Source organism: Poecilia mexicana, unplaced genomic scaffold, assembly GCF_051168715.1.
Source record: "Poecilia mexicana isolate PSO_F unplaced genomic scaffold, ASM5116871v1 scaffold_12, whole genome shotgun sequence".
Taxonomy (NCBI): Eukaryota; Metazoa; Chordata; class Actinopteri; order Cyprinodontiformes; family Poeciliidae; genus Poecilia; species Poecilia mexicana.
The window spans coordinates 25,281,029-25,304,217 of NW_028263381.1; the positions used below are offsets into that span (position 1 = coordinate 25,281,029).

The 23,189-nt window shown below is 40.5% G+C and overlaps 2 protein-coding genes across 6 annotated transcripts in view; both read left to right on the plus strand.

Moving 5' to 3' along the window:
• sh3bp2 (SH3-domain binding protein 2) overlaps positions 1-4,096 on the plus strand; it is a 28,590-nt gene extending 24,494 nt beyond the window's left edge. For 4 of the 5 annotated variants that reach the window (XM_015001884.2, XM_015001881.2, XM_088011185.1 and 1 more), the window contains exons 9-13: positions 1,289-1,406; positions 1,519-1,574; positions 1,810-1,885; positions 2,391-2,450; positions 2,539-4,096. In XM_015001884.2, the coding sequence (XP_014857370.2) occupies positions 1,289-1,406; positions 1,519-1,574; positions 1,810-1,885; positions 2,391-2,450; positions 2,539-2,676 (448 nt within the window). In that variant the 3' untranslated portion in view covers positions 2,677-4,096. The remainder of the gene's footprint in view (positions 1-1,288; positions 1,407-1,518; positions 1,575-1,809; positions 1,886-2,390; positions 2,451-2,538) is intronic. The other variant, XM_088011184.1, reaches the window with a different exon arrangement.
• A 1,811-nt stretch (positions 4,097-5,907) lies between these two features.
• Positions 5,908-22,958, plus strand: vldlr (very low density lipoprotein receptor). The gene is made up of 19 exons (XM_088011181.1): positions 5,908-6,329; positions 9,967-10,086; positions 11,044-11,166; positions 12,350-12,472; positions 13,890-14,098; positions 14,881-15,043; positions 15,125-15,247; positions 15,334-15,456; positions 16,003-16,122; positions 16,607-16,732; positions 16,806-16,977; positions 17,364-17,588; positions 17,659-17,777; positions 17,859-17,998; positions 18,386-18,527; positions 18,608-18,751; positions 21,561-21,638; positions 21,710-21,879; positions 22,230-22,958. The coding sequence occupies exons 1-19, from the start codon at positions 6,257-6,259 to the stop codon at positions 22,263-22,265; spliced, it is 2,529 nt and encodes an 842-aa protein (XP_087867307.1). The 5' UTR covers positions 5,908-6,256; the 3' UTR covers positions 22,266-22,958.
• The last annotated feature ends 231 nt before the right edge of the window (positions 22,959-23,189 follow it).

A 23,189-nucleotide genomic window follows, 5' to 3' on the forward strand; every position in this document is an offset into this window, starting at 1 on the left:
TGTTTGAGATTTAGTTGTTTTCAAGAGTTTGCAAGATTTGGCTTTTGCTCATGCAGTGACGTAAATAACAGGCCAATAAACGGATACACCGCTTGGTGCAACTTGTACCACCTCTGGAAGCGGGTATGGAAAACAGAACCAAAGGACCAGTTAAAGCCAAAGGACCAGTTAAAGCCAAAGGACCAGTTAAAGCCAAAGGACCAGTTAAAGCCAAAGAACCAGTTAAAACTAAAGAACCAGTTAAAACTAAAGAACCAGTTAGAGCCAAAGAACCAGTTAAAACTAAAGAACCAGTTAAAACTAAAGAACCAGTTAAAACTAAAGAACCAGTTAAAACTAAAGAACCAGTTAAAACTAAAGGACCAGTTAAAGCCAAAGGACCAGTTAAAGTCCCCTCCTCAGTTTTCTAATGAGTCGGTCACTTGATTCAGGTGTGTTGGAACAAGGACACACCTGAAGGTTTCAGGACTGAATTTGGAGACATTTGGTCTAAAAGCTGAGACCCCAACATGCCAGTGTCTCCAGCAGTGACCCAGCTGTGAACTACAGATGTTTTTACTGTCCTTTTCGTCCTCCTGTCTCTCTGGTGTCCAGATTCCTCGTCCAGTTTGGTTGTAAAAGTTCCAGTTAAACCAGTTGTGTCCACAGTTCAAGTTTATTTCTACTTTAACAGAAATGTTAAGTAAAAGACAACAAATTGTTCTTTTACTAGCCGTTAGTAAGTCATGACCCAAACACCCAGTGACCTTTGACCCAGAAACACTTGGACCCGTCTGTTATATTTGGATAAACACATCAAAGCTTTGGGAGAAAATTCTCATTTTTGCTGCTGGATATGAACAGAAAAAAATGATAGATCAACAAAATGGGAAATAATTGCCCATAAAAAGTGAAATAACTGTAAACATTAAACTAAGCATTAACTAATGTCCTTTTTATGAAAATATAACTTGTTTAATTTATTGTGGTGCCAGTAGGGATGAAGAATTCACCATAATATTTTTAAATGGAGAGAAAAAGCAAATTTTGGAAACGGGGATTATTTTAGGATTATTTTTGGCCTTTGCAAAATCTTTGACACTTCTCACTTAAACAGTTTTATTCCTGCCACTGGCTCCTTTATTAGAAATTTCTTATAATTTTCTGACTTTATTCTTGTATTTTTTGTCTAATACTCCATTGTAAAGATTTTCCATGTTTCTGACTGTTAGGATAGATAAATGTGAGTTCAGGCAGGAAATCTGTGAATGAGGTGGATCTGCTTCTCTAACGAGTGTTTTCTTGTCAGAAGAGCATCTCCAGATGGGCAGAGTTTCCGTTCGCTGGGAGAGGAGATTCCTGCCGATATCAGGAAGAAACCAAAGTCATCCAAACACGGACACGACTCCGATGACGACTACGAGAACGTAAGCAACCTGCAGATAAAACTGAGCAGCTTTTGGGCCTTTAGTCTCAGTTTTGTGACAGTTTTTATATATTTTTATGTATCTTTTATTAAAGTGTTGTTTCTATATGCAGGTGCAGCTGCCAGAGTCAGTTTTCATCGATTCAACTGAAACCATCTTTGTAGAAAAGTACGACACGTTTTAATACTTTACACATTAAAAACGCTTTTAAACCGAAACCTACCGACACTTTTCTGAACTTTTACTGCCCCCTGCTGGCAAAACCCAACATTTCTCCTCTTATTTCTTCAGTTATTTTTATTTTTCTCAGCTTTTGACACTTGTACAACCTTGTAGATGTTTTCATTCTGCATTTAGTCTCTTAATAATAATAAAAACCATGTGTTGATGTTTTCCTCTACAGGCTTTTTAAAGAGTGCTGTGCTAATCCGCCGGACGGACTCTACGGCATCAGAAACTCAGGAACCAAAACCGCAAAGGTAAAATAAATAAAACACCAAGCATCTTTTAAAATCTACTTAATTTAATTTCATATTGTGTTTTCTTTAAGTACACAAATCCTAATATCAGACCTCACATGGTTTACTCTTTGTTTAGTTTTTCTCATTTTTCAGTGTTTTAAAATTATTTGTCAAGATTTCAAGATGTATTTCTCAAATATTGATTCAAGTAAAGCCTGGATATTAAATAACATGACAAAAATATGTTTCATATCTAAGTTAGTGATCTTAATTAATATTTTTAAGATGATTTCATGTGAAGGTTTTTGTCTTTTTCTCATTTTTACATGATAAATGCTTCACTTTGAGGCTGATTTGGGGAGAGAACATCTTTTCTGAAGGTGTTGAAGGTTTTTTTAAAGACCTCATTTGATAGTTTTATGACTTAACTCATAACAAAAAGTGAATATTTAAGGTTAAAGTAGCCATCCGTGAAATAAAATCAGAAAATGCCTGATTAGAGTATATTTTTAATGTTTTTCAGGTGCTGGTGGTTTGGGATGTCGCTATAAACAAGGCCAGAAACTACAGGCTGTTTGAAGAGGTAAGGAACCCAGCAGCGCCCCCTGCTGTGTTATAATGACTCTATGTTTGAAATAACTCGTCAACATCTCGTTTTTGTCTGCTGACAGAATGACAGCATATTTCTGGAGAGCGACCTGACCTTCCCCAACCTGGCGGCGCTGGTTGAACACTACTACAGCCATCCTCTTCCTCACCACGGCTCGCTGTGCCTGCAGAAGCCTTACGCCAAAGTCCTGAGCTTCTGAGACCAAACATGCAGCTGGAGACGCGTCTTCAAATGGATTCAAAACAAACTGAGCTGAAAATCACCCAGAGGAGGAAAAACCGGCTGGAAATCAGAACAGTTTGATGGTTGTGACGCATTTTGGCCACCAGGAGGCGACAAATGACAACATAAAGCAACAGATTCCGGAAATACAGCCTACATGCATAAACATATCACTCAATATAACTATAAATATTTATTTCTGTATCATTTTTCTAAGTAATTTCAAAAGTTAAAGCCTATGATGAGTATTTCTGTGTAAATATGGCTGCGTCACATGAAACATAATGACTTTAAACAAGCCAAACGGACAAAATTAAAAGCTAAAAGTCGGATCCTGAACCTTCCCTGACACAAGAGAACAGGAGCGTACAACTTACATTTCAGTTGGAAATACAGGGAAAACATCAACAGAGGAGGAAAACCTTGTTTTCAAATTAGCAGTGCGACCAAACTGGGACTGATTGTCTGTTTTTTGTCAACATCAAAACGAGCTTTTTGAAATGTGTACATTCATTATACTGTGTAGCTTTTGTCCATATTTATATGTAAATATGTAAAAGCATGACTGTAAATATGTAAATGTGAAGTTTTTTACAAAAATATATACTGAGAATGTATAAACAATTGCATAAAAAATTGTTTTTTTATCTTTATTTTGTGCATCTGCATACAGAAACTTCAGAATTTGGTATTTTTGGATGATAAAGTTGAGCAACACAACGAGAAAACACACTAAAAAAGTTAAAAGTTATAATAAGTCAGTAAAATGTGTTAAATATCTGAAAAGATTTGTTCGGCTTTAGTTTTGTCATCAAAGAAAGAGAGTTTTCTAGACATGTAGGGTGTGAAAATTCATATCAACAGAATTTCATAAAAGTTATAGCCATATCCTGATGCTGCCACCACCATGCTTCACCTTAGAGATGCTACAATGATGAGCAGCATCTGGTGTTGAATAATTATTCTTAATTGTTTGAATCTTTTTGAATACAACAAACTTAGGATTTACCTAAATTTCACAAAATCAGAGTTTTTATTATAAAAAATGTTTTTGTTTCTTTGACTTGATGATTTTGGTTTAGGTGGCAAAAGTTTTGGACCTCACTGGTATAAATTACCATTTATTAAATGATATACCAAAAAATGATTAATTCGAAATCTTAGTAAAATTTTGTGTTTTTACAGTGTGTTTGGTATTGAAGTAAAATACGAACTAGGAGAGAAATAGATGCTTTGAAAACGACAAATATAAGAAAATCAAAGACGTTGCAGGCGTAGTAAGCCTGATTTATGCTTTTACGTTTGAAGTTAATCTGTTTTTTACACTCATTTGTTGAATGTTAACGCCTACCAACAAACAAAAACAGTCAATAAACCAAAGAATAAAATAAACTAAATGTGTGAATCTTTCCATTCTGTGTAAACATTAGTTTTCCCTCCACTGCTGATCCAACCAGAGGAAGTGAAATCTGCTTTTTAAATTAAAGGCATGTGAAAACGCTTCCTGGATCCAGATTATTAGTCGGTTTATGAGGTTTGTGTGTTTTTGAGGGAAGAAAAAGGGAATCTGGGACGGAGCGAGCCTCGGGGTGCATCAGCAGCCGTCAGGCCTCAGTGAAGATGAAGTTTAATCCTCTGATAAAAAGCGTGAGAGTGTGTGGAAGCAGGCAGCTCAGAGCCCTGAGGACACACCGCAGGCTCGCTGATCAAACCACAGGGAAACAGCTTCAGACACACAGCAGAGGGAAACGGCAACAGTCGGGTTCGGTTCAAAGATTCTGTCACTCCGTTTGAGAAATTTGATCAAATGACTGAGAAAAACATGAGAAAAATACACAATATTACAATATTTTCTTCATTTTTTTCTGATTTAAGGTGATAAAATAAACCAACTGTATCTTTTCTTACTGAAATAAGCTCCAAAAATAATTTGAAACATTAATCAACTTGCAGTTGATAAAAATGCAATAGCTTAAGAGAAGAAATTTAGAAGAAAACAAAGTCATAATTGAAGGCAATTATCAAGTAATTACAGTATGTGGCCACAGGGGGCGCTGTTCAGCAAAATGTAGAGTTTCAATCAGTTAAAACCCATTTGAAATAAAAATCACTGAAGCTTCTACTCAACTTTATTGAATTAATCAGTTAATTATGGACCTTTTAATTACAAATAAATTAGCATTTTAGTTATTTAACTCATCATAAGAGAAAAGAAATGGGAGTTCATACTTTCACCATGTTATTCATTAATTTACAAAATCACAGTTTTGGGGTAAATATTTAGTTTGAAGCTAAATAATTAGCTTCAGACTAAAAACTTAGAAGCAAAAATATTTATTTAGCTAAGCTTTTTTTAAGCATCACTAATATTTAGCCAGCAAGTTAAATATTTAATTAGAAGATAAATATTGATCTAACATAGAACTACATTTAGTAAACATTAAGTTAATATTAAGCTTAAGAGCTATATATTTAGTTTGAAGCTAAATAATCATTAGTTTTAAAATATTTGGCTGTCTAGCCAAATATTTCGCTAAATGTTTAGCTTAAATCTAAATATTTATCTCAGAGCTTTGAATATTTAGCTACATGTTTTAATATGTTAGCTTAAAGCTAGATATTTAGTTTGGAGCTAAATAGTTAGCTTGCACACAAAATACTTAGGTTGGAGTTAAATATTTACTTTATAAACTAAATATTTATAAATATTTGCTAACAAAATATAGCTTCAGACTAAATATTTAGCTTGCTAATTAAATATTATAATTAGTCGCGTGACGTGTAAATTAATGGATAGCATGGTGAAAATATTACTTTGAAAAATGAATCCCCATTTTATTCTCAGTTAAATAACCCAAATTATTACTGTTAATAGTTGACAGTGTTACAAACGGTACTCCATAGGAGTGTTAATTAGTGTAATTGAACCAGTTTTTTTTTCTAAAAAAGCTTATTGTTTACTTGTTATATATAATTATGTAAAAAGTGTCGTTCTTTTTAATGTTCTGTTTGACATTAAAAAGTCAGATTTCCTAAATTGGATCAAGCTGGTTGTGATTTCTGCGGTATTAATTAATTAATTAATTTGTTCGGGTAGTGAAGGGTTAACAATCTGCAGCAGACGCACTGAAGGAGGAGAACCCCCTCCACGGCTCTGTGCAGCCCTGATAACCACCCGGTACCGGTCCGGTACCGCTAACCGCTTAAAAAATGGATTTTAAACGGACTGGGCGGAACTGGAATCATCCCGGAACGCTATAAAAGGGCGCGTGGGCTCTACGGTTGTTGTGTTTTTCTCCATTCGTCTTCTCCCGGTGCGCACGCAGTCCTCCTCAGCCGCGCGTGCCACCTCCGGACTATAAAAGCTGCCCGCTCCGCTCCACAGCTCCTGCTCGCGCCTGTTTTGGATGTGTGTTTTCAGCCAGCGCGTGGACCGACCGGCAGAACCATAAGGAAAAGCAGGAGCAGGCCAGCGCGAGCCAGGAGAAGGCAGGCAGCTCGCGGGCGCCCAGCTCAGCTAGCAGCAGCGACCGAACGGCGACTCCTCCGAACCAGAGATGGTCACGTCCGCACCACGGATCCCCCTCCTGCTGCTGCTAATGTGGCTCCAGCACTGCGGTACCGTCCACGGTAAGAGCCCGCTGCGGTTCCCCGGTTTGTCCGGTTAAACGCTCCGGTGTTCGGGGCGGTTAAGCTAACATTAACCGAGCTGTACACCTGCCTCCGGGCTGCACCTTCATTCACTTGTTAGCCGTCTAATTAGCAAACAAACCACATTCTTCGACCTTAGTCGGTCAGCATTTGTAAGTTTATTTCATTTCTAATGAATTCTCACTCTGGTTTAAAGGGAATAATCACTAAAAACAAAGATTTAAACCCTTAATTTGGTTGCTCCGCACCTAAACCTCTTTGCGTCAGTGTCTTGTGATTTCTCCTCGGCCATCATCACCAACCCCCTCAGCTCTGACGTTCCTAATTTATTTATTTATTCTTTAAGTGAAGGCCGACATGGGGGCCGAGAAAGGAGCGAACTGCGGATTAACATCTTGGATTAAACCTGGGAATAGTTTGGAGCTCCAGAGGGGAGGGGGGTGATTTAGGCCAATCACCGGCCGCAGGGGATCCCAATGACGGCTAATTACCTGCTGAGTGGCCAGGTGCAGGTTGGACATAAACGAGCAAAACTTCTCATTTAAGCCAGAAAATCGGGTAAAACATTTAATATAGACTCGAACCAATATAGTGTTAATATAGCTGAATATTAAATTATGATTTTATATGGATAATCTCCCACAGTTGTCAGGAAACTGGAGATGTAATGGATGTTTTTAATTAAAATGTTTGAATTTTGCCTCTAAATGGGGAGTTGGTTTCATTTTTATTATAGTTGCTGTAAAGATTTTTTCATATAAATATTTCTGTAGTTTTATATTCAAATAGTTTTATTTGGCAGACTTTCTGTTAAGACATTAAGATTTGTACTTGGATTTTGACTAGTATTGTTAGGTTTTGTATATTGTCAAGTTTTCTTTAAAATAACTTATTAGGCAGGTTATATAGAGTAGATTTTTGTCTCCCCTGAGATTTTCTTTCTGTAAATTTTATTTATTATGCTGGCTTTATACATTTATCTCAAGCTTTTCTTTTTCTTGGTGTATTTTTAGAATTTTTTTTTCATATTTTCTAAAATGTTAGGAATGCTTTCCTTCAATTACATGGTGCATTAAAGCCTGGGTTTACAAAGCTGATGGCTGGTATAATTTGAATCAGGTTTTGTTTTTGTCATGGAGTCTTTAATATCTTGTGTTTGACGTCTGAGGAAATGCATTTTTCCTCCTGATCTGCTCCGATCCCCACCTCCAGCCTCGGTTGGCTCCACGGGGCCTGATAAGAGCCTCGTTCCCCAAAATGAGCTGCCATCGCTCTGAGATTCAGACTGTTTGACCAAAATGCCATGCAGATTAGTGAGACGAGAGCAGAAGCAGGCTGGCCTGATTAAATGGATGTTTTATGTTTTTTCTTCTCTCCCTCCATGGTTACTGTGATGCTGAGTGAGACCCAGATCCTGGGCTGTGGGGCGTCAGAGTGTGGGGGTTCTTAGTGGGCGGAGTGGTGGAGCGCAGCATGCTGCAGCCGTTTGTTACTGGGGAGAACTGCATTACCATGACCTCCAGTGTGACAGCATTTATATGGAGCACAATAATGGTCTATTTTTAATGGAGATTTGAAGCAGCTCAACGCCTGTCGGCTTCAAATGGTGCATGAAGCCTGGGTGTCATTTTAGAGCTCAGATTTACTATCAGTGTCTCTAATGATCCATTTCTTTTTAGGGAAGGTTGAATTAAGAGTCAAAATGCTTTAAAAATAAAGTGTAAATACTTGTTAAAGTGTCTAATTTGTTGCTGAAATGAACCTTAGAGGTGTTGGCTGGTCACATTCCTCCAGTCTCTTGTTTTTGGGCTTTTTGCCTTTAGGTGTCGGTTCTTTAAAATCAGGAGTGACTGCAGAGAAGGAAGCGCTGCTTCAGGCAGGTGCGTCTAACTGCTGAGGCGTTGATCAGAGGGTGATGTGAACAGTTTTCCTGGCAGCTAGTCGATGGGTTGGTGCAGCAGCTCCATGGGGAGAAAACCTGAAGGAACAAAAGCTGCAGAATCCACAGTCTGACTCTGCTTTTTGTTTACTGCTGTACCTCTGACATGGACTTCATTAAATATATTAACAGTTTCAAGTCTGTTTGCAGGCTTGTGAATAAAACATGCAAATTCAAAGCTCTTGTGACCTGATTTTGATATTTCAGGTCTAAACATGTGGTGGTTAAAGATGGAAGGATTTTAAGGAGTTTGAATATTTGTCAAAGTAGGAAACTTGTGGTTTTGGTTTTATTAATGAAATAAGATCTCATTACAGGAAAGTGTCAACATTTCTTGGTAATTTCTGCTGAAAGTCACAAATTTGAGTCTGGAAAAGTGGAAGCTTGAAATGAGTGTTTTGAGGCTCGCCTTGCAGGATCTCAATTTGCTTAGTCAGCATTTAATGTACGTCAGCATTTAGACTCTGTGGTGAGTCACAACTTTTCCTTCAGGCAGTTGTTTGGCCAGCCTGGCTGGGCTGTAACTTTAAATAAGTTTTAGAACCAAAGGCGTCGGCTGGGCAGGTTCATGACTGTAGATGTTAAAGCTACAGGAACATCAGCAGGAGGAGTTTTGATACTTTGAAGGGGAATTTTGTTTTGGTTGTTTCTGTTTTTGGATTCCAGTTTTCATACTTTTTATGAGCTTGGAGTTGGTCACATTTGTTAAATATGGTGATAAAACCTTTACCAATTTATTTACCTTTTCCTGTTCTATTAATAATCAGGTTATCTAAAAAATAAGTGACAATTTTGAAAGTCCAACTTGCCTACACATGGTGTCCAGACTATTCAACTGCTGGGGGGAAAAATAAACTAAATTAGTTTAATTTTCTAAATAAGTTTACTTCCGTTCTGTTTCTTTGCCTCGTTTCCTTTTTCTGCTGCTTAAATACCAAATATATCAAATATGAACCTGAGTCCATGTTAAATGACCAGCCTGGCATTCATAATAGATCTTAAAGTTTTTATTTTTTAAACCATGTTGTATCTTAACAGCTAAATGTTTTTCTATCTGGGTCGTGGTCCGCTCCACGCTGAGACCCAAAGCTGTTCCGGTTCCGAGCCGATCCGGGTTCCTGACCCACTTTCAGTTTTCCATCATGGCAGCGTTTCTCGTCTGCTCCTTCTGGGGTGCCTGTTTGATTTAAACGGGCAGGAGCGCTCCATTTCCCCACCTGGTCGGCTGCAGCGTGGCGCCAGCCTCAAGGTCGGGGTTATTTTAGGAACATGTTCCGATGTCAGCTGCAGCAAACGGGCCGCAGCGCCGACCTTCAGGCTGGAAACGCTGGTTCCGTTCCTGTTGGAACAGGAAGTGACATGAAGTGCTTCTGTTTAAATTATTGAACCTGCAACTGGAGCAAACGACAGAAACGCTTTACCTCAGGATTAACCGTCCCTTCAGGACGACTCAAGCTGGAGCTGATTTCAAAATAAAATACACTAAACCATAAGTTAAATGTTTGGTCAATAAATGAATATTTTTCATGAGGTTTGATATTAATACAATTAGAACCTACTAAAGTGAATCATGTTAAAACTCCTTCTGCAGTTATGAAGTTGGGATAAATGGAGCAAAATAACTGAGGCCCGTTAAGTTTCAGGAAGTTCTAACGTTCACCTCGTTTGTCTCTTCAGGTACGAAGACGGAATGTGAAGCCAACCAGTTCCAGTGTGGAAACGGCCGCTGCATCCCGTCTGTTTGGCAATGTGACAGTGATGAGGATTGCACCGACGGCAGCGACGAGAGATCCTGTGGTGAGAACGACCCGCTTTACAGAACATGAAACTGATCAGACGTCTGGATCAGTGGAGTTTATTAGTTTAGCACATTTCAGCAACAAGGCAGTTCAACGTAAAAACAGTCAACACACAGAATGGGCTTTACTTCACAAGACTTTTTCCTTCCACTCAACTTTCCACTTGAATTCAGCCCATTTCTCCTTTTTTGACTTGTTTAACATACCAATGGAACAGAAGTTTATTCACATTTAGGTAAATATCTAACATGTTTATCTTGTGTATAAATTTGCTTTGACTAGGCCTGTAGTTCTCTCAACTTCTCTGGTTTTTCTGCAACGTTTCTGTGCAGATCAGTTTGAAGTGAATCAAAAACATGTGAAAGATGCATGAAGTTGTGAAAGCTGCTGCATATTGATGTCAAACCGCTTCAATAAATCAGAGCTAATCTGATTCTGAACCAGGAAGGTTTGAGAACCTGAAGGAAGGAAAAGCACAGCGGAGCTAAATCTGGATCCAATGTGTTCAACTATCTGGGTCATTCAATAAAACAGAGGAGGGGGATGGGAAGATTTAATCCTTTATGAACAGGAAATGATGACATCATGTGATTTGAACTTTTAAATGTTTTTCAACAAAAATCAAACAAGTTTTCACAAAAGCATTAAATATGCAGGGAAACGGGATGAGAGGAAAACGTGCTGGTTGCACATGGAAACATTGAGCCGGAACATCTTAGACTTTAATGATAAAACATCTGGAGATTTTAAACTTTCTACTCCACATCCTGCAGGAAGTGGGATACAAATCAACCAGAATCACTGAGATTTTGACTCCTTTCTTTTCTCTGCCTCAGTTAAACACCAGATGATCCAAACTAACGATGCAGGACTAGTTTCTGATGGTTTAATAAAACCCAAACTAAACCAGATTCCACTGCAGCATCTTAATTTAAATCCTTCTGATTCTGTGTAGTTCAGAAGACGTGTGCCGATGCAGACTTCGTGTGCCGCAGCGGTCAGTGCATCCCGAAGCGCTGGCACTGCGACGGAGAGCCGGACTGCGAGGACGGATCCGATGAGAGCGTAGAAATCTGCCGTAAGTTCTCCCACAATGCAACTTGTTCAGAAGTTTGATGGTTTCAGTCGGCAGAGAAGTTTATTAAACTCTGAAGCTGTGGGGGGAAAAGTTGATCCTGCCAGTGAAACGTATGAAGTCTTTTTTTTTTCTTGGCTTAATTTTAATCAGAAATAAAGGATAAGTTCTTGCTCTGTTTGGATCGGTTTCCTGCTGATCCAGTTTTGCTCCGTCATGTTTGGTGCTGCAGCTGATTGTCCCTGTTGGCTCTGAAGGTCATGACCGGGTCGTCTTCAGGTCATGTTCAGCCATCAGAGCTGCTGCTGCGTCCTGCTGATGTCTGACCAGCTGTCGGCTTCAGATCAGCAGCTGAAAGTGTCTGGTTTTAATTTTAACCTGCTGACTCCACATTCCTGATTCCTCTTCCTGCAACAGTTAAACGTTGCTTTATGCTCCTTTCAATGAAGTTGCTTTTTTCTTGTTTTGCTCTCTAACGTTAAAAGTTTAACTTGTGCATCAAATTTAAAGCTGAACTTTCTCAGAAATGATTCTTACAAGAATGTGATGTTTACTGACAAACATTTTATAATTTCCCCCGTTTATGTTCAGATCTCCTGCCTCTGGCTTCTTCTGCTGCAGATTGACTCATGTGTCGCATAAACAACGTAAAAGTTTAATAAAATGCAACATTAAGCTTTGAAAACTATTGGATATGATTAAATGGGACAATCTCCTTTTTTTAGCTCCACAGATGCCTGTGATTTTAATTACTTCATGTAAAGAAGTATTAAAACTTTTTGACCTGACTTGGTTCTGTTTCCTTATCTAGTTACTGTAACGATGCTTTTCTGAACCTGCACAGAAAAAGAACCAGAGTTTTTACCAGCTTTCATGAAAGGAGACGAAGCGGGCCGCTCCACTGCAGGTTCTGATGACGTCCAGTTGGAGCTCGTCTTATAATCTATGGTTATTCCCCAAAACATATTTTCATTCTTGATGCTGCATATTATCAGGAAAGTAGATGAAGGTCTAATTAAAGCCTCAATATTTTCTCTTAGCATTTCTGTAGTTCTGTGATGCTTCACATGTCGTATCAGACCAAATATTCTTAGTTTCATGTTCCTGTAACATTGCCTTACCTTGGCGTTGTTTCTTTGTGGTCTGGTTCTGGTCGCTGACCTCGGCGTGTCGTTTCTGTCTGCAGACATGAGGACGTGTCGCGTTAACGAGTTCAGCTGCGGCCCGGGAACCACGCTTTGCATCCCCATCTTCTGGAAATGTGACGGAGAGAAGGACTGCGACAAAGGAGAGGATGAAGTCAGCTGTGGTGGGTGGAAGCTGCTTTCCTCAACGCCTCAGTAATTATTTGACCTTTGAATCAGTCGTTTCCCTTTAAGCTGAACGTCTGGCAGCTGCAATCAGCAACGTGTCGACTTTTAGGTGATTTATGATCCAGACGCTGCAGGAAAACCTGAAGATGAGGCATTCAGAGCAGTTCAGTGTTTTCTCCTGGGATTGATGAACAAAATGTCTGAAGTGCTTTAGATTCACATTCAATCAATACTTCATATTGATTGAGACACTCGTTCCTTGTAACTTCGGCTGTATTTATTTTTTAATGTTGTTTCCAGCGGCCTTTTAGCAGGTGTAAGATGGGAAATCAGGCTGTGAGCGAAGGGGAGGCATCGATCGGGACGGAGCGAAGTCTTCAAGTCTTTAAGAGGAAAAACTTCGCTAGATTTTTTTTAGTCATTAGAGCAGGATGTTGAACATCTTTGGTTTGGGACAAATCAAGATCCTAAATGCTTTAAAGGGCCAGTTGTGCCAGAATGTGTTAAACCTGTTAAAATACCAATAGATTCTTAAAATTAAATATTACTGAACGTCTTTTCAGTCCCTCCTGGATTTTGATACCTTTTTCCCCTCCAAGTAAGGCCAAGGCAGCTACTTGGTACAAGTAGACAATTTTTTAGAAATCTACAATAAACTTTACTGGTTCAAAATTTTGGGGGTTTGATTTTGTTTTCACAGTAATTCTCAGTGGAGGGACTGGTTGTTTGGCAGTGACTGGATAAAAACTGCATTGACTTGATAACATATTTAAGCAAACTTGGTGTAAAGTCTAGAGGCTTTTCTTTCCATAAGCAAACAAGTTTTAATTTGCTCTGAGTGTCTTAGACGCTCTTGCATGCGTCTTGTAAAATAAACGCATTTTAGTTACAGAAACTGGAGGACGCACTATTTAGATCAATATTATACATCCCAGAAATGGAATCAGAATCGGCTTAGTTTATTACTTTTAACCCAGAAAAGGGTTTAGATTAGCCTCTTTAGCTTATTTTATCAAACTGTAGAGATGCAGAGACCAGAGGAAAATTCTGGATCAACATTTAGACACTTTTCAGACTCCTGTTCACAACCAGTGTATTCCATAAACTCCATGAAAATCTTTGTCTTGATGTGAAAGTTGGGAGTCTGAATTGTTCTTGTCACATAGTGAGAAACATTCTGCTTCCAGTGGTTTGGGTTTATTTATTGAAGCGTTGAGGAAAACTCCAGATGTCTCAGCAGACGCTCCTGGATTCCCTGGAGCTCAGCCTGATCAGCTGGTATTGATTATGGGATGCTGAGCTGCAGAAACCTGGTTGGCTCAGTTCACAACTGCAGTTTCTGCCTCAGTGGATGTGGATCAGGGATCCTGCAGTTAGAATCAGAACCTGAAGTAAACCCTCTGACTCCTCCAGGTAACGTCACCTGCGCTCTGAACGAGTTCACCTGCGCCAGCGGCCGCTGCATCTCCAAGAACTTTGTGTGCAACGGCGAGGACGACTGCGGCGACGGCTCAGACGAGGTGGACTGCGCGCCGTCGTCCTGCGCTCCCAACGAGTTCCAGTGTGGGAACGCGTCCTGCATCCCGGCCAACTGGGTCTGTGACGACGACGTCGACTGTCAGGTGAGAGGAAACGAAGAGGAGAATCGGGTCTGAGGACTGAACGGCCATTTTCTACTGGTGATGCTTTTTAGGGATTTACAGGTGGAGTTCAGGTCAGAATTAAAATACTTTAATTCTCTAAGAAATTTTGTTTCTGATGGGAATCAAGATTGTTGTGTCAAATATGAAACTATTTGAAACGAGTAATTCTGCCACAGAATGGTGCTTTTTAAAATCTTATTTAAAAATTGCATGTGGAAAATGTCTGTCCTTAATCACACATTCAAACAATCAAACGGATGAGAAGCTGCAAAGTCTTTTTTTTTTTTTTAAAAAAGCAATTGTTTTATACCGGATTCAATTTCCAACTTTGTTTTTCCTCTAGCAAAATTAAGACAAATGTATAAAAAGTTTCTCATTTCAATAATTACGAGTTGAGATGAACAGAAGCTGGAAAACAAGCTGACGTCTCTCTGGAGACCTGAAGAGGGCGTTGGTGTGAAAAATCCAGATTTGTCTAATCTGCATGTAAACAATTTGAAAAAGCTGCAAACCTGCTAAGTTTTTACTGTGCAAAAATCTAAACATTTAATGCACACCGACTTATCTGCAAATGTCATGTTGTGGAAAAACACAATTCAATCCAGAAAACTGCACATTATGAATGAAATGTGCAACTACAACCTGCATTAATGCACATCTGTACATTTAATCATAATTAGAAAAACCAAAAACTTTCTGATTGTTGCTGAAATATTAGCATTAAAGTAAAATATCCTGATTAAAAGCGTTTGTTTCTGCAGGACCAGTCAGATGAAGCTCCGGCTCGGTGCGGCCGCCACCCGACGCCGCCCGCCAAGTGTTTGTCCAGCGAGATGCAGTGCAGCTCTGGAGAATGCATCCATAAGAAGTGGAGATGTGACGGAGACCCCGACTGCAAGGACGGCAGCGACGAGGCCAACTGTCGTACGTTACGATGCCAAAACGACTCCAGCTTCTTTCACTGATTTTCCTTTAGCAGGAAGTAAAGTTTGAGTTTGTTTGCAGCTGCGCGGAGTTGTGAACCAGATAAGTTTAAATGTGACGATGGCGGCTGCATCCAGGGAAGCAGACAGTGTAACGGCTACAGAGACTGTGATGACGGATCGGATGAAATCAACTGCAAGAACCGTAAGACTCTGGTTTTAAAACAAAACGTCCTCATGCATTGAAACTCTTCTGGTTTAGTGACAATCTGGATTAACTTCCTGTTTCAGTGACTCAGTGCAACGGGCCAGAGAAGTTCAAGTGTCGCAGCGGAGAATGTATCGACATGAGCAAAGTGTGCAACAAGATCAGAGACTGTCCAGACTGGAGCGACGAGCCGATCAACGAGTGCAGTGAGTTTTAAATGGGACTAAATTATGAACATCTGGAGCTTCTGTGTTGATGATCCTGAAAGGATGAGATGAATTTTAAAGTCAGCATTTCTTTACTAACCTGAATTATAATGTTTGAGCCTCTTAAATGTCAGATTTGTTACATTTAATGCAGCATCCAGTAACTGTTGCTTTCAATTAACAAAATGCAAATGGTTTATTCATCAAATAAGACTTAAAATACACTTTACTTCCTGATTAAACACCTTGAAATTGGGCCTCTGTCTCTTTAAAAACTTTCTGCTCTTCCTGAAACTCGGGCATCAGGAAGTCATCACAACATGGCTTCTCTATTAACCCTTTAACATTTTTCACTGAGAAGTAGCTGCTATGAGCTCAGCTGTTCCACCAGATGTTTGCCAAATGCTGCTGGCTAGTCTGAAGGAGCATCAGAGGCTCGTCAGCTTCCAAAAGCAAATCTGTGTGAAGCACAGATTGTTTGTTTTACATTTTATATAAGACGCCTGTGTTGCTCCTTCTGTAACCATGGTTTTGTTCTTGTTCCAGATGTGAACGAGTGTCTCCTGAACAACGGCGGCTGCTCCCACATCTGCAAAGACGTGGTGATCGGCTTCGAATGCGACTGCACACCTGGACTGCAGCTCATCGACCACAAGACCTGCGGAGGTACGAGCTGCGCGTCACCAGACGAGTTCAAGGAATTCAAGTCAATTTTCTTCGTCCTGCAAATGAGAAATGAGGCTTTAAAAAGCTCATTGACTAATTTTCATTTAGCTGTCCAGTTTTTACTAATTCAAACTAAAATCCTGATCCATAGAGGCGTGTCCGACGCTGCAGGATCTCACTCCGTTTATTCTGCACTGAAACATTCAGTGATGAACCTGTGGTAAATCCTGTAGGTTGTTTTCTGACAGTCTTCAGGATATTTGTACTTCCTCTAATCCCTCCTGGCATAAACTCAATCAGTCCTTCAGAAGTTTTTCATTTCCTCCCATTTGCAACCAGCAGTGAACTGAATGCTGGAATATTTAACTGACTAAAAAAGACTGGAATTGGAGGTTTAAGTGTCTTTTCTTTTATAAGAACTTGATTTTAAGATGGTTGTCCAGCGTTCCATTTCTAAACGATTCCTCTTGGTCTCTTGATGCAGACATCAATGAGTGCATGAATCCTGGTATCTGCAGTCAGATCTGCATCAACCTGAAGGGCGGCTATAAGTGTGAATGTCATAACGGCTACCAGATGGATCCGGCTACCAGCGTCTGCAAGGCTGTTGGTGAGCATCAGGAGTTCAGTTTGACGTTTTCACCTTTCCTGGTTTTTACAAACTTCTCTTCCTCCGTGTTCAGGGAAGGAGCCGTGCCTGATCTTCACCAACCGCCGTGATATTCGCCGTCTGGGTCTGGAGAGGAAGGAGTACACGCAGATTGTGGAGCAGCAGAGAAACGCTGCGGCTCTGGATGCAGATTTCAACCAGCAGACCATCTTCTGGGCCGACCTGGGTCAGAGGGCCATTTACAGGTAGTCAGGGTTCAGTTTCCATTATTGGAGCTATTGAACACGAGCATGATTGACAGCAGTAAGACCCTCCTTGTTTAGTGCATTTCAACTGTTGGCACTAGGAGAGCTTTTCTTTTTTTTTCTTGACGTGATCTATATTTATAAATTCTTGCCATGAAAAGATCAGATGCATTGAGGCAAAATAAAAACCTGCTGTGGTTCACTTCAGGCTGCAGTGTGAATGCAGCTCAATGGGAAATGAGGCTCATCTGCTGAGTTTTGGATTATTTACTGTAATTGTGCATCTTGATGACTTTATGTCCATCTTTACTGACTGAACTCGACTCCTCTAAACCATTTAAAGGTGACAAACTGTCTGTTTTCCTGAAACCTCCATGTTTTTCCAGCACCGTCCTGGACAGGCGAGGCGACGTCGGCGTCCATAAGAAGGTGATTGATAACGTCCAGACTCCTCTGGGCATCGCTGTGGACTGGATCTATAAGAACCTGTACTGGTCCGATCTGGGAACCAAAACCATTTCTGTGGCGAACTTCAACGGAACCAAGAGGAAAGTTCTGTTCAACACGGGCCTGAGAGAACCCGCCTCCATCGCCGTGGATCCTTTATCTGGGTGGGTGGAAACGTTCTGGGTTTTTACCGACTGCTGCTCTGATCCGCTGACTGGACTGTACTGGTCTCAGGTTTCTGTACTGGTCTGACTGGGGAGAGCCGGCTAAGATCGAGAAGTCTGGAATGAACGGAGCGGACCGGCAGGTTCTGGTGGCGACCGACATCCAGTGGCCCAACGGGATCACACTGGGTAGGAATGGAGGCGAAACGTCTCAACATGAAAACCTGCAGCTGAAGTGATAAAATCTATTAATGTATTTAATGTCTTCAGATCTGATCAAAGGCCGGCTCTACTGGGTCGACTCCAAGCTGCACATGCTCAGTAGCGTCGACCTGAACGGAGACAACAGGAACAAGGTGCTGCAGTCTGCAGATTATCTGGCTCATCCATTCGCCGTCACCGTGTTCGAGGTTCGTTTCGCCTTCAGGTTAAATTCATTGATGTGTAAATCTACAAAATAAGTTAAAATGTAAGTTTTTGTTCACTTTAAATGTTTGAAATGATTACAGACGGAAAAAGGCCATTTGATGAAAAAAAAGTTTCTATTTCAGCTAAAAGTTCAGGTCTGTTATCTTGTCAAACTCGTGGCGTTTTTATCGTCACCTGGTTCATTTTCATTAAAGGAATTTAGACAAAATGATTTTATTTAAAGAATTAGAGTAAATATCTTTCCAATATAGTATAAAGGCTTAACTGGATAAGTTAAAAATTTGTACAATGTGCCGTTTTTGTGATTAATTAATGGATTACTGAAATGATCAGCTGTTTATAAAAGTCGGCCATGTTGGTTCTGTTAGGATCGGGTTTTCTGGACCGACGGTGAAAACAAAGCCATCTACGGCGCCAACAAGTTCTCTGGTTCTGATGTCGTCACGCTGGCCAGCAACCTGAACGACCCTCAGGACGTCATCGTCTACCATGAGCTGATCCAGCTGGCTGGTAAGGGGTCAAAGGTCACCCAGTGTAACCAGGACTGGTTACCAGCTGGATTTGGGCTTCAGTTTGTTTTTCCTCTGCAGGAACCAACTGGTGCACAGAGAAAAACGGCGGCTGCAGCTTCTTGTGTCTTCCTGCTCCACAGATCAACAAACACTCCCCCAAGTACAGCTGTGTGTGTCCTGCAGGCCAGGAGCTGGCAGCAGACGGCCAGCGCTGCAGACCCGGTGAGTCCTGACCCGACATGCAGGAGGGATCGGTCTGCTGCTGGACTTCACCTCTAAACATCGTCCTCTTAGTTTTACTGCTGAAATCAGTTTCATGTTTTCAATATAAGTACCACTCGCCTGTTGAGGCTTCTAGAGGAGCAAAGGGAACCGTTACGTCTTGAATCTTAAGTTGTGGTTAAATGTCGGCAGCAGCTCCAGGATTGTTTGCAACAATTAGCGGTTCCAGGCGCGAAGGCAGAGCGGCTCTGGCCTTCACCTCCTGCTGGACGACCGGTTGCTTGGAGACGCTTTGTTTTCCCTGCAGCTTCGCTCAGATCCTTTCACAGCCTTTTCAACCAAACAGAAACCTGACAGCTGAATCCGCAGCACTAATTGGACTCTGGTTCCAGTCGGGACTCGCAGATCGCTGGACCGTCTTCATGGCAGCAATACCAGCAAACTGCAGTTTCCCAGATTTTCTCTTTATTTCACAGGAAACACAGAATCTGTGGAAGTTTTAACAGAGAAATGAAGCATCCTGAGGTTGTCGAGTCATTTTTTGAGACGTTCTAAGAAACCAACAGATCGGTGGAATCCAGATTTTTCAGAAATTGAATCTTAAAAAACAAAAATTTGATTTAGCTATAAAATAATCACCCAGCTCTAGTGCATCCTTTACTTTAATCCTGGTTTCTTTTTTCCCCTCTTCTGTCCATCTTTACTTCTAGTTATTCCACATTTTGTTGAAGTTTGGTGCCTGTCCCTTTAAGGCTGCAGACTAATTGGGCTGTTTTTCCGTCCAGCCCATTTCCCAGCTGCCTCATCTGGCTGACCAGGAGCTGTGAGGCTGCAGCTCCAGTCGACTCTAATCCTGTTAGAAACGCAAAGTGAACAGAAGCTTTTCTCAACTCACAGCTACAAACGACAGTCTTTCTTGTTTAAATGACGCTTTTACAGATCAGTGGTGTGTGTTCTTCAGTGTGAGCTGAAATCGTGGTCCAGTGGTTCCTGGAGGCTTCCTGCATGTTTTATTCTCTCCCTGGAGGTAGTAATGATCTCAGCAGGTCAATGTTCTCCTCAGGCCTCTGATGAACCATCATTTGGTCCTGGTGCCTTCAGGACCCACTTTGGGGACCCCTGTCAGATGTTTTGGTTTTTCATTGTTTACAATGAGAAACGAACTTAAAATCCCATAATGCTCTGCTGTGTGGGCAGGTTTGTTTACGTTTCATGAGGAAAACCTTTTATTTTCTCCACTAGTTTACAGATCAGACAAACTTGAAGCTTCTCATCAGAAACTCCAGCAGCTTCTTTATTTGTGATGATTCACAGGAATATGATCATTACTGAGTTTTCAGAGAATAAGATGATGTAGCAAAACTGACTTAACCCTGCATTTGTTTTGCTATATCAAAAATTGTCTACCCAGAATGCCCTGCTCTGTAGTCCACTTCCTGCTTTGGAGCGATCTGTGGTCCATTCAAACTGCACCAGCGTTCACTTCAGCCAAAAGCAGACTGAGGTTTGTAGGTGGACCAGAGTTCACACCTCACCACAGAACCAGACCTCCCAGTTGGAGCCATTCAGTTCAGCAGGTTTAAACCACAGCCACTGTTTTCTAGCCTGATTTCATGCATCAGATAAACCAGTTTACTCTCCAGAGATCTGGTCTACATTCAAAGAAAACTCAGAAATGGGACAACCTTGAATGCTTAAGGTTTGTTGTTCCTCTTCTAGTGACAGACTTTTCCTCAGAGGATGATAGTGAAACTCTAATGCAGCCTGAAGGTAAAACCAACACTGTCTGAAAGCAAGCTGGACTTTCCTAAGATCAAGTAACATCCAGTAAATTAATCTTTTCTGCTTTAACTGAAACTTCTGCTGCTTTGGTCTTGATCTGAGCTTTCCAGTTCAACCTGGAAACTCAAACTGAATTTCCCTGCATCATATTTTTTTTACTCCAGTAATTTTAATCAAACCTGAGGAATCCTTGTGACTTGTTGCTAAATGAGAACAATGTGACATTCAGTTATCTCCTCTCTGCTGCTGAAGAGTTTAAATTAAATCTGCCTCTGAACTAATCTAGAACAGGAGCACCACCTAGTGGAAGAAAAGGGGAAGTGCACATTCAGGTTTTGGCTCAAAACCTGCATCTGTTCTGTGAAAATGGAGCTGGACTCTAAATGTAGTTTATAAATCTCAGAACCTGCTGGAAGTTTTTACTTTTGCTATTTGAACCATTTTTTCTTCTTTTATAAAAGTTAATGCAGCATCTTGTTTTGAATGTGAGCTTTAGATTTACACCAGTGTCTGTCTTATAAGGCTCTGGATGCATGGAGATTTTCATATATTGCAATAAAATGCCACCAAATAATTATTCTTTAAGTTTCTATGAGTCTTATAATAAATGTTGGGTCTTCAGTATTCCCAGATGTTAAAGCAGATCTTTCTCAGCTCTCCAGATAAACAACCGAAGCACTTTGCTGATTTTTAGCTTCAGGAAAATGATCCTTTACAAAAACCTTCCAAATGTAACGTCCCAACCAAGAGGGAAAGAAAACGGGCTTGTTGGCTTACCATCCAGAAACCACTTGCTGGATGTTTTATGCAGGAGGCTCCACTTCTGCTTTTCAAAGCTGATTGTGTAGTTGTGCATCTATTTGTATTTAGTGACAAGAGGCCCTAAAACGGCTCATTCTGAACTGAGCAGACTTGAATCTTTATAAATGAGTTATGAAAAACATGTAAAGAGCAGGTTTTGTATAGACCATAAACCTTCTGTAACCTCTACAAGGTGTATGAAAGTTGCCATTTTTGTCTCTTCCAGAAGCCAATGTGAGCACGTCTATCCAGGTGGACTCCACCACCAGAGGCTCTGCTGCTGCCTGGGCCGTCCTACCCGTCTGTAAGTCCAGCTGCTCCTCTGAGGTCAAACATGAAGGTCAGAGCTGTTTGTCACCAGCCTCTCTGCTGCAGTGCTGCTGGCCATGGCTGCAGCCGGCGCCTACCTGATGTGGAGGAACTGGCAGCTGAAGAACCAGAAGAGCATGAACTTCGACAACCCAGTCTACCTGAAAACCACAGAAGAAGACCTCAACATCGACATCACGCGCCACGGCGCCAACGTGGGCCACACCTACCCAGCGGTGAGTCGACCGACCTGGAAACTCCTGCAGGTTGAATAGATCATTTCCTCCTGCAGGTCAGTTTTACTTAAAACTTTTCTAGCTTCATCAGACCCTCTAGTTCAAACTTTAAGATGTTTGACGATCAGGTCGTTCTCTACCCAAATAAGCCTGTTATCTTATTTTACACAAACAAAAAAATCATTGGCACAGTTTTTTTAATCATAATGTGATCTCGAAAATTTACCTGATGCAATAAAATTAACTTTTTTTAGTAAGGCTGTAATTTTTAAATGTGAAATTTTAAAATGAGATGTTAAATTTTTGCCATTTCCTCTTGCAAAGTGTTAAAATCTTTTTTCTTTTCACAGATTTCAATCGTGAGCACAGACGATGATTTATCCTGATCTCAGGATTTAGTTTTTTGTCCTCCTCCTCGTTTCCATGCCAACGGTTCACGGCAGCCCTTAAATTTCAACCACAAGCCTTCAGAAGTGCATCAAGTCCTGATCTGTGGTGAAGAGGAAATGTTATGTGAAAACTTCCAGGTCTCTGTCTGGCTGTCCAGAGATCAGTTTCCTCTCTGAGGGTCTTTCTGTGTTCAGCCTGGACTGAAGAACTGAATCTTCATCAAACTGTTTCCTGGTTCTGATTTAAACCGGGTCAAAGTTCTCAGGTCTTAACGGGGAACCAAGTCTGGAGACTAAAAGACGAATATTTAATTATGAAACGGATGTTAATATTTCTGATCATGCTTTATGGCTAATATTAGGGTTTCTTCTGTTAACTGCATTATTATTGCTGCTGAGGTTGCCATGGTTACAGCGTTTGTAAACAGTGTAAATATATTTCCTCCCTCAGATGTGACTGTAAATCAGGACTCAAAGCACTTTGATCATGTTCTCTGTAAATAAGATTGTATGAACTGACTTGAATCCATTTTTTGCTCTGGCCGTTTCCTCACCAGAGTTCAGATTTATTTAAGGAGCAGAGGAGGAAAAACATGAATTTGGTAAAAATGACTATTTTGTATGTTTGTGCTGTTGCTGTGAACTTTTTATAACCTTGTACAGTAAAGGATGAAATGATCTGTGACTGAAGGAACTGATTCAGACATTTTGAATTAAAACAAAATCGGTGTTAAATATTTCTGGAATATTTTTGTTTTAGTTTAATGTCAGAGTGAAGAGTCAAATATCCAAGCAGCTGTGATGAGAAAAACCTCAGGACCTTCTGGTTCACTTACCAAATCTACTTATGGTCCTCAACGTTTTGGATATAAATTTCCAGGGCTACAGGCATAAAATTTTTGTTTTATCCATGTTTTGAAA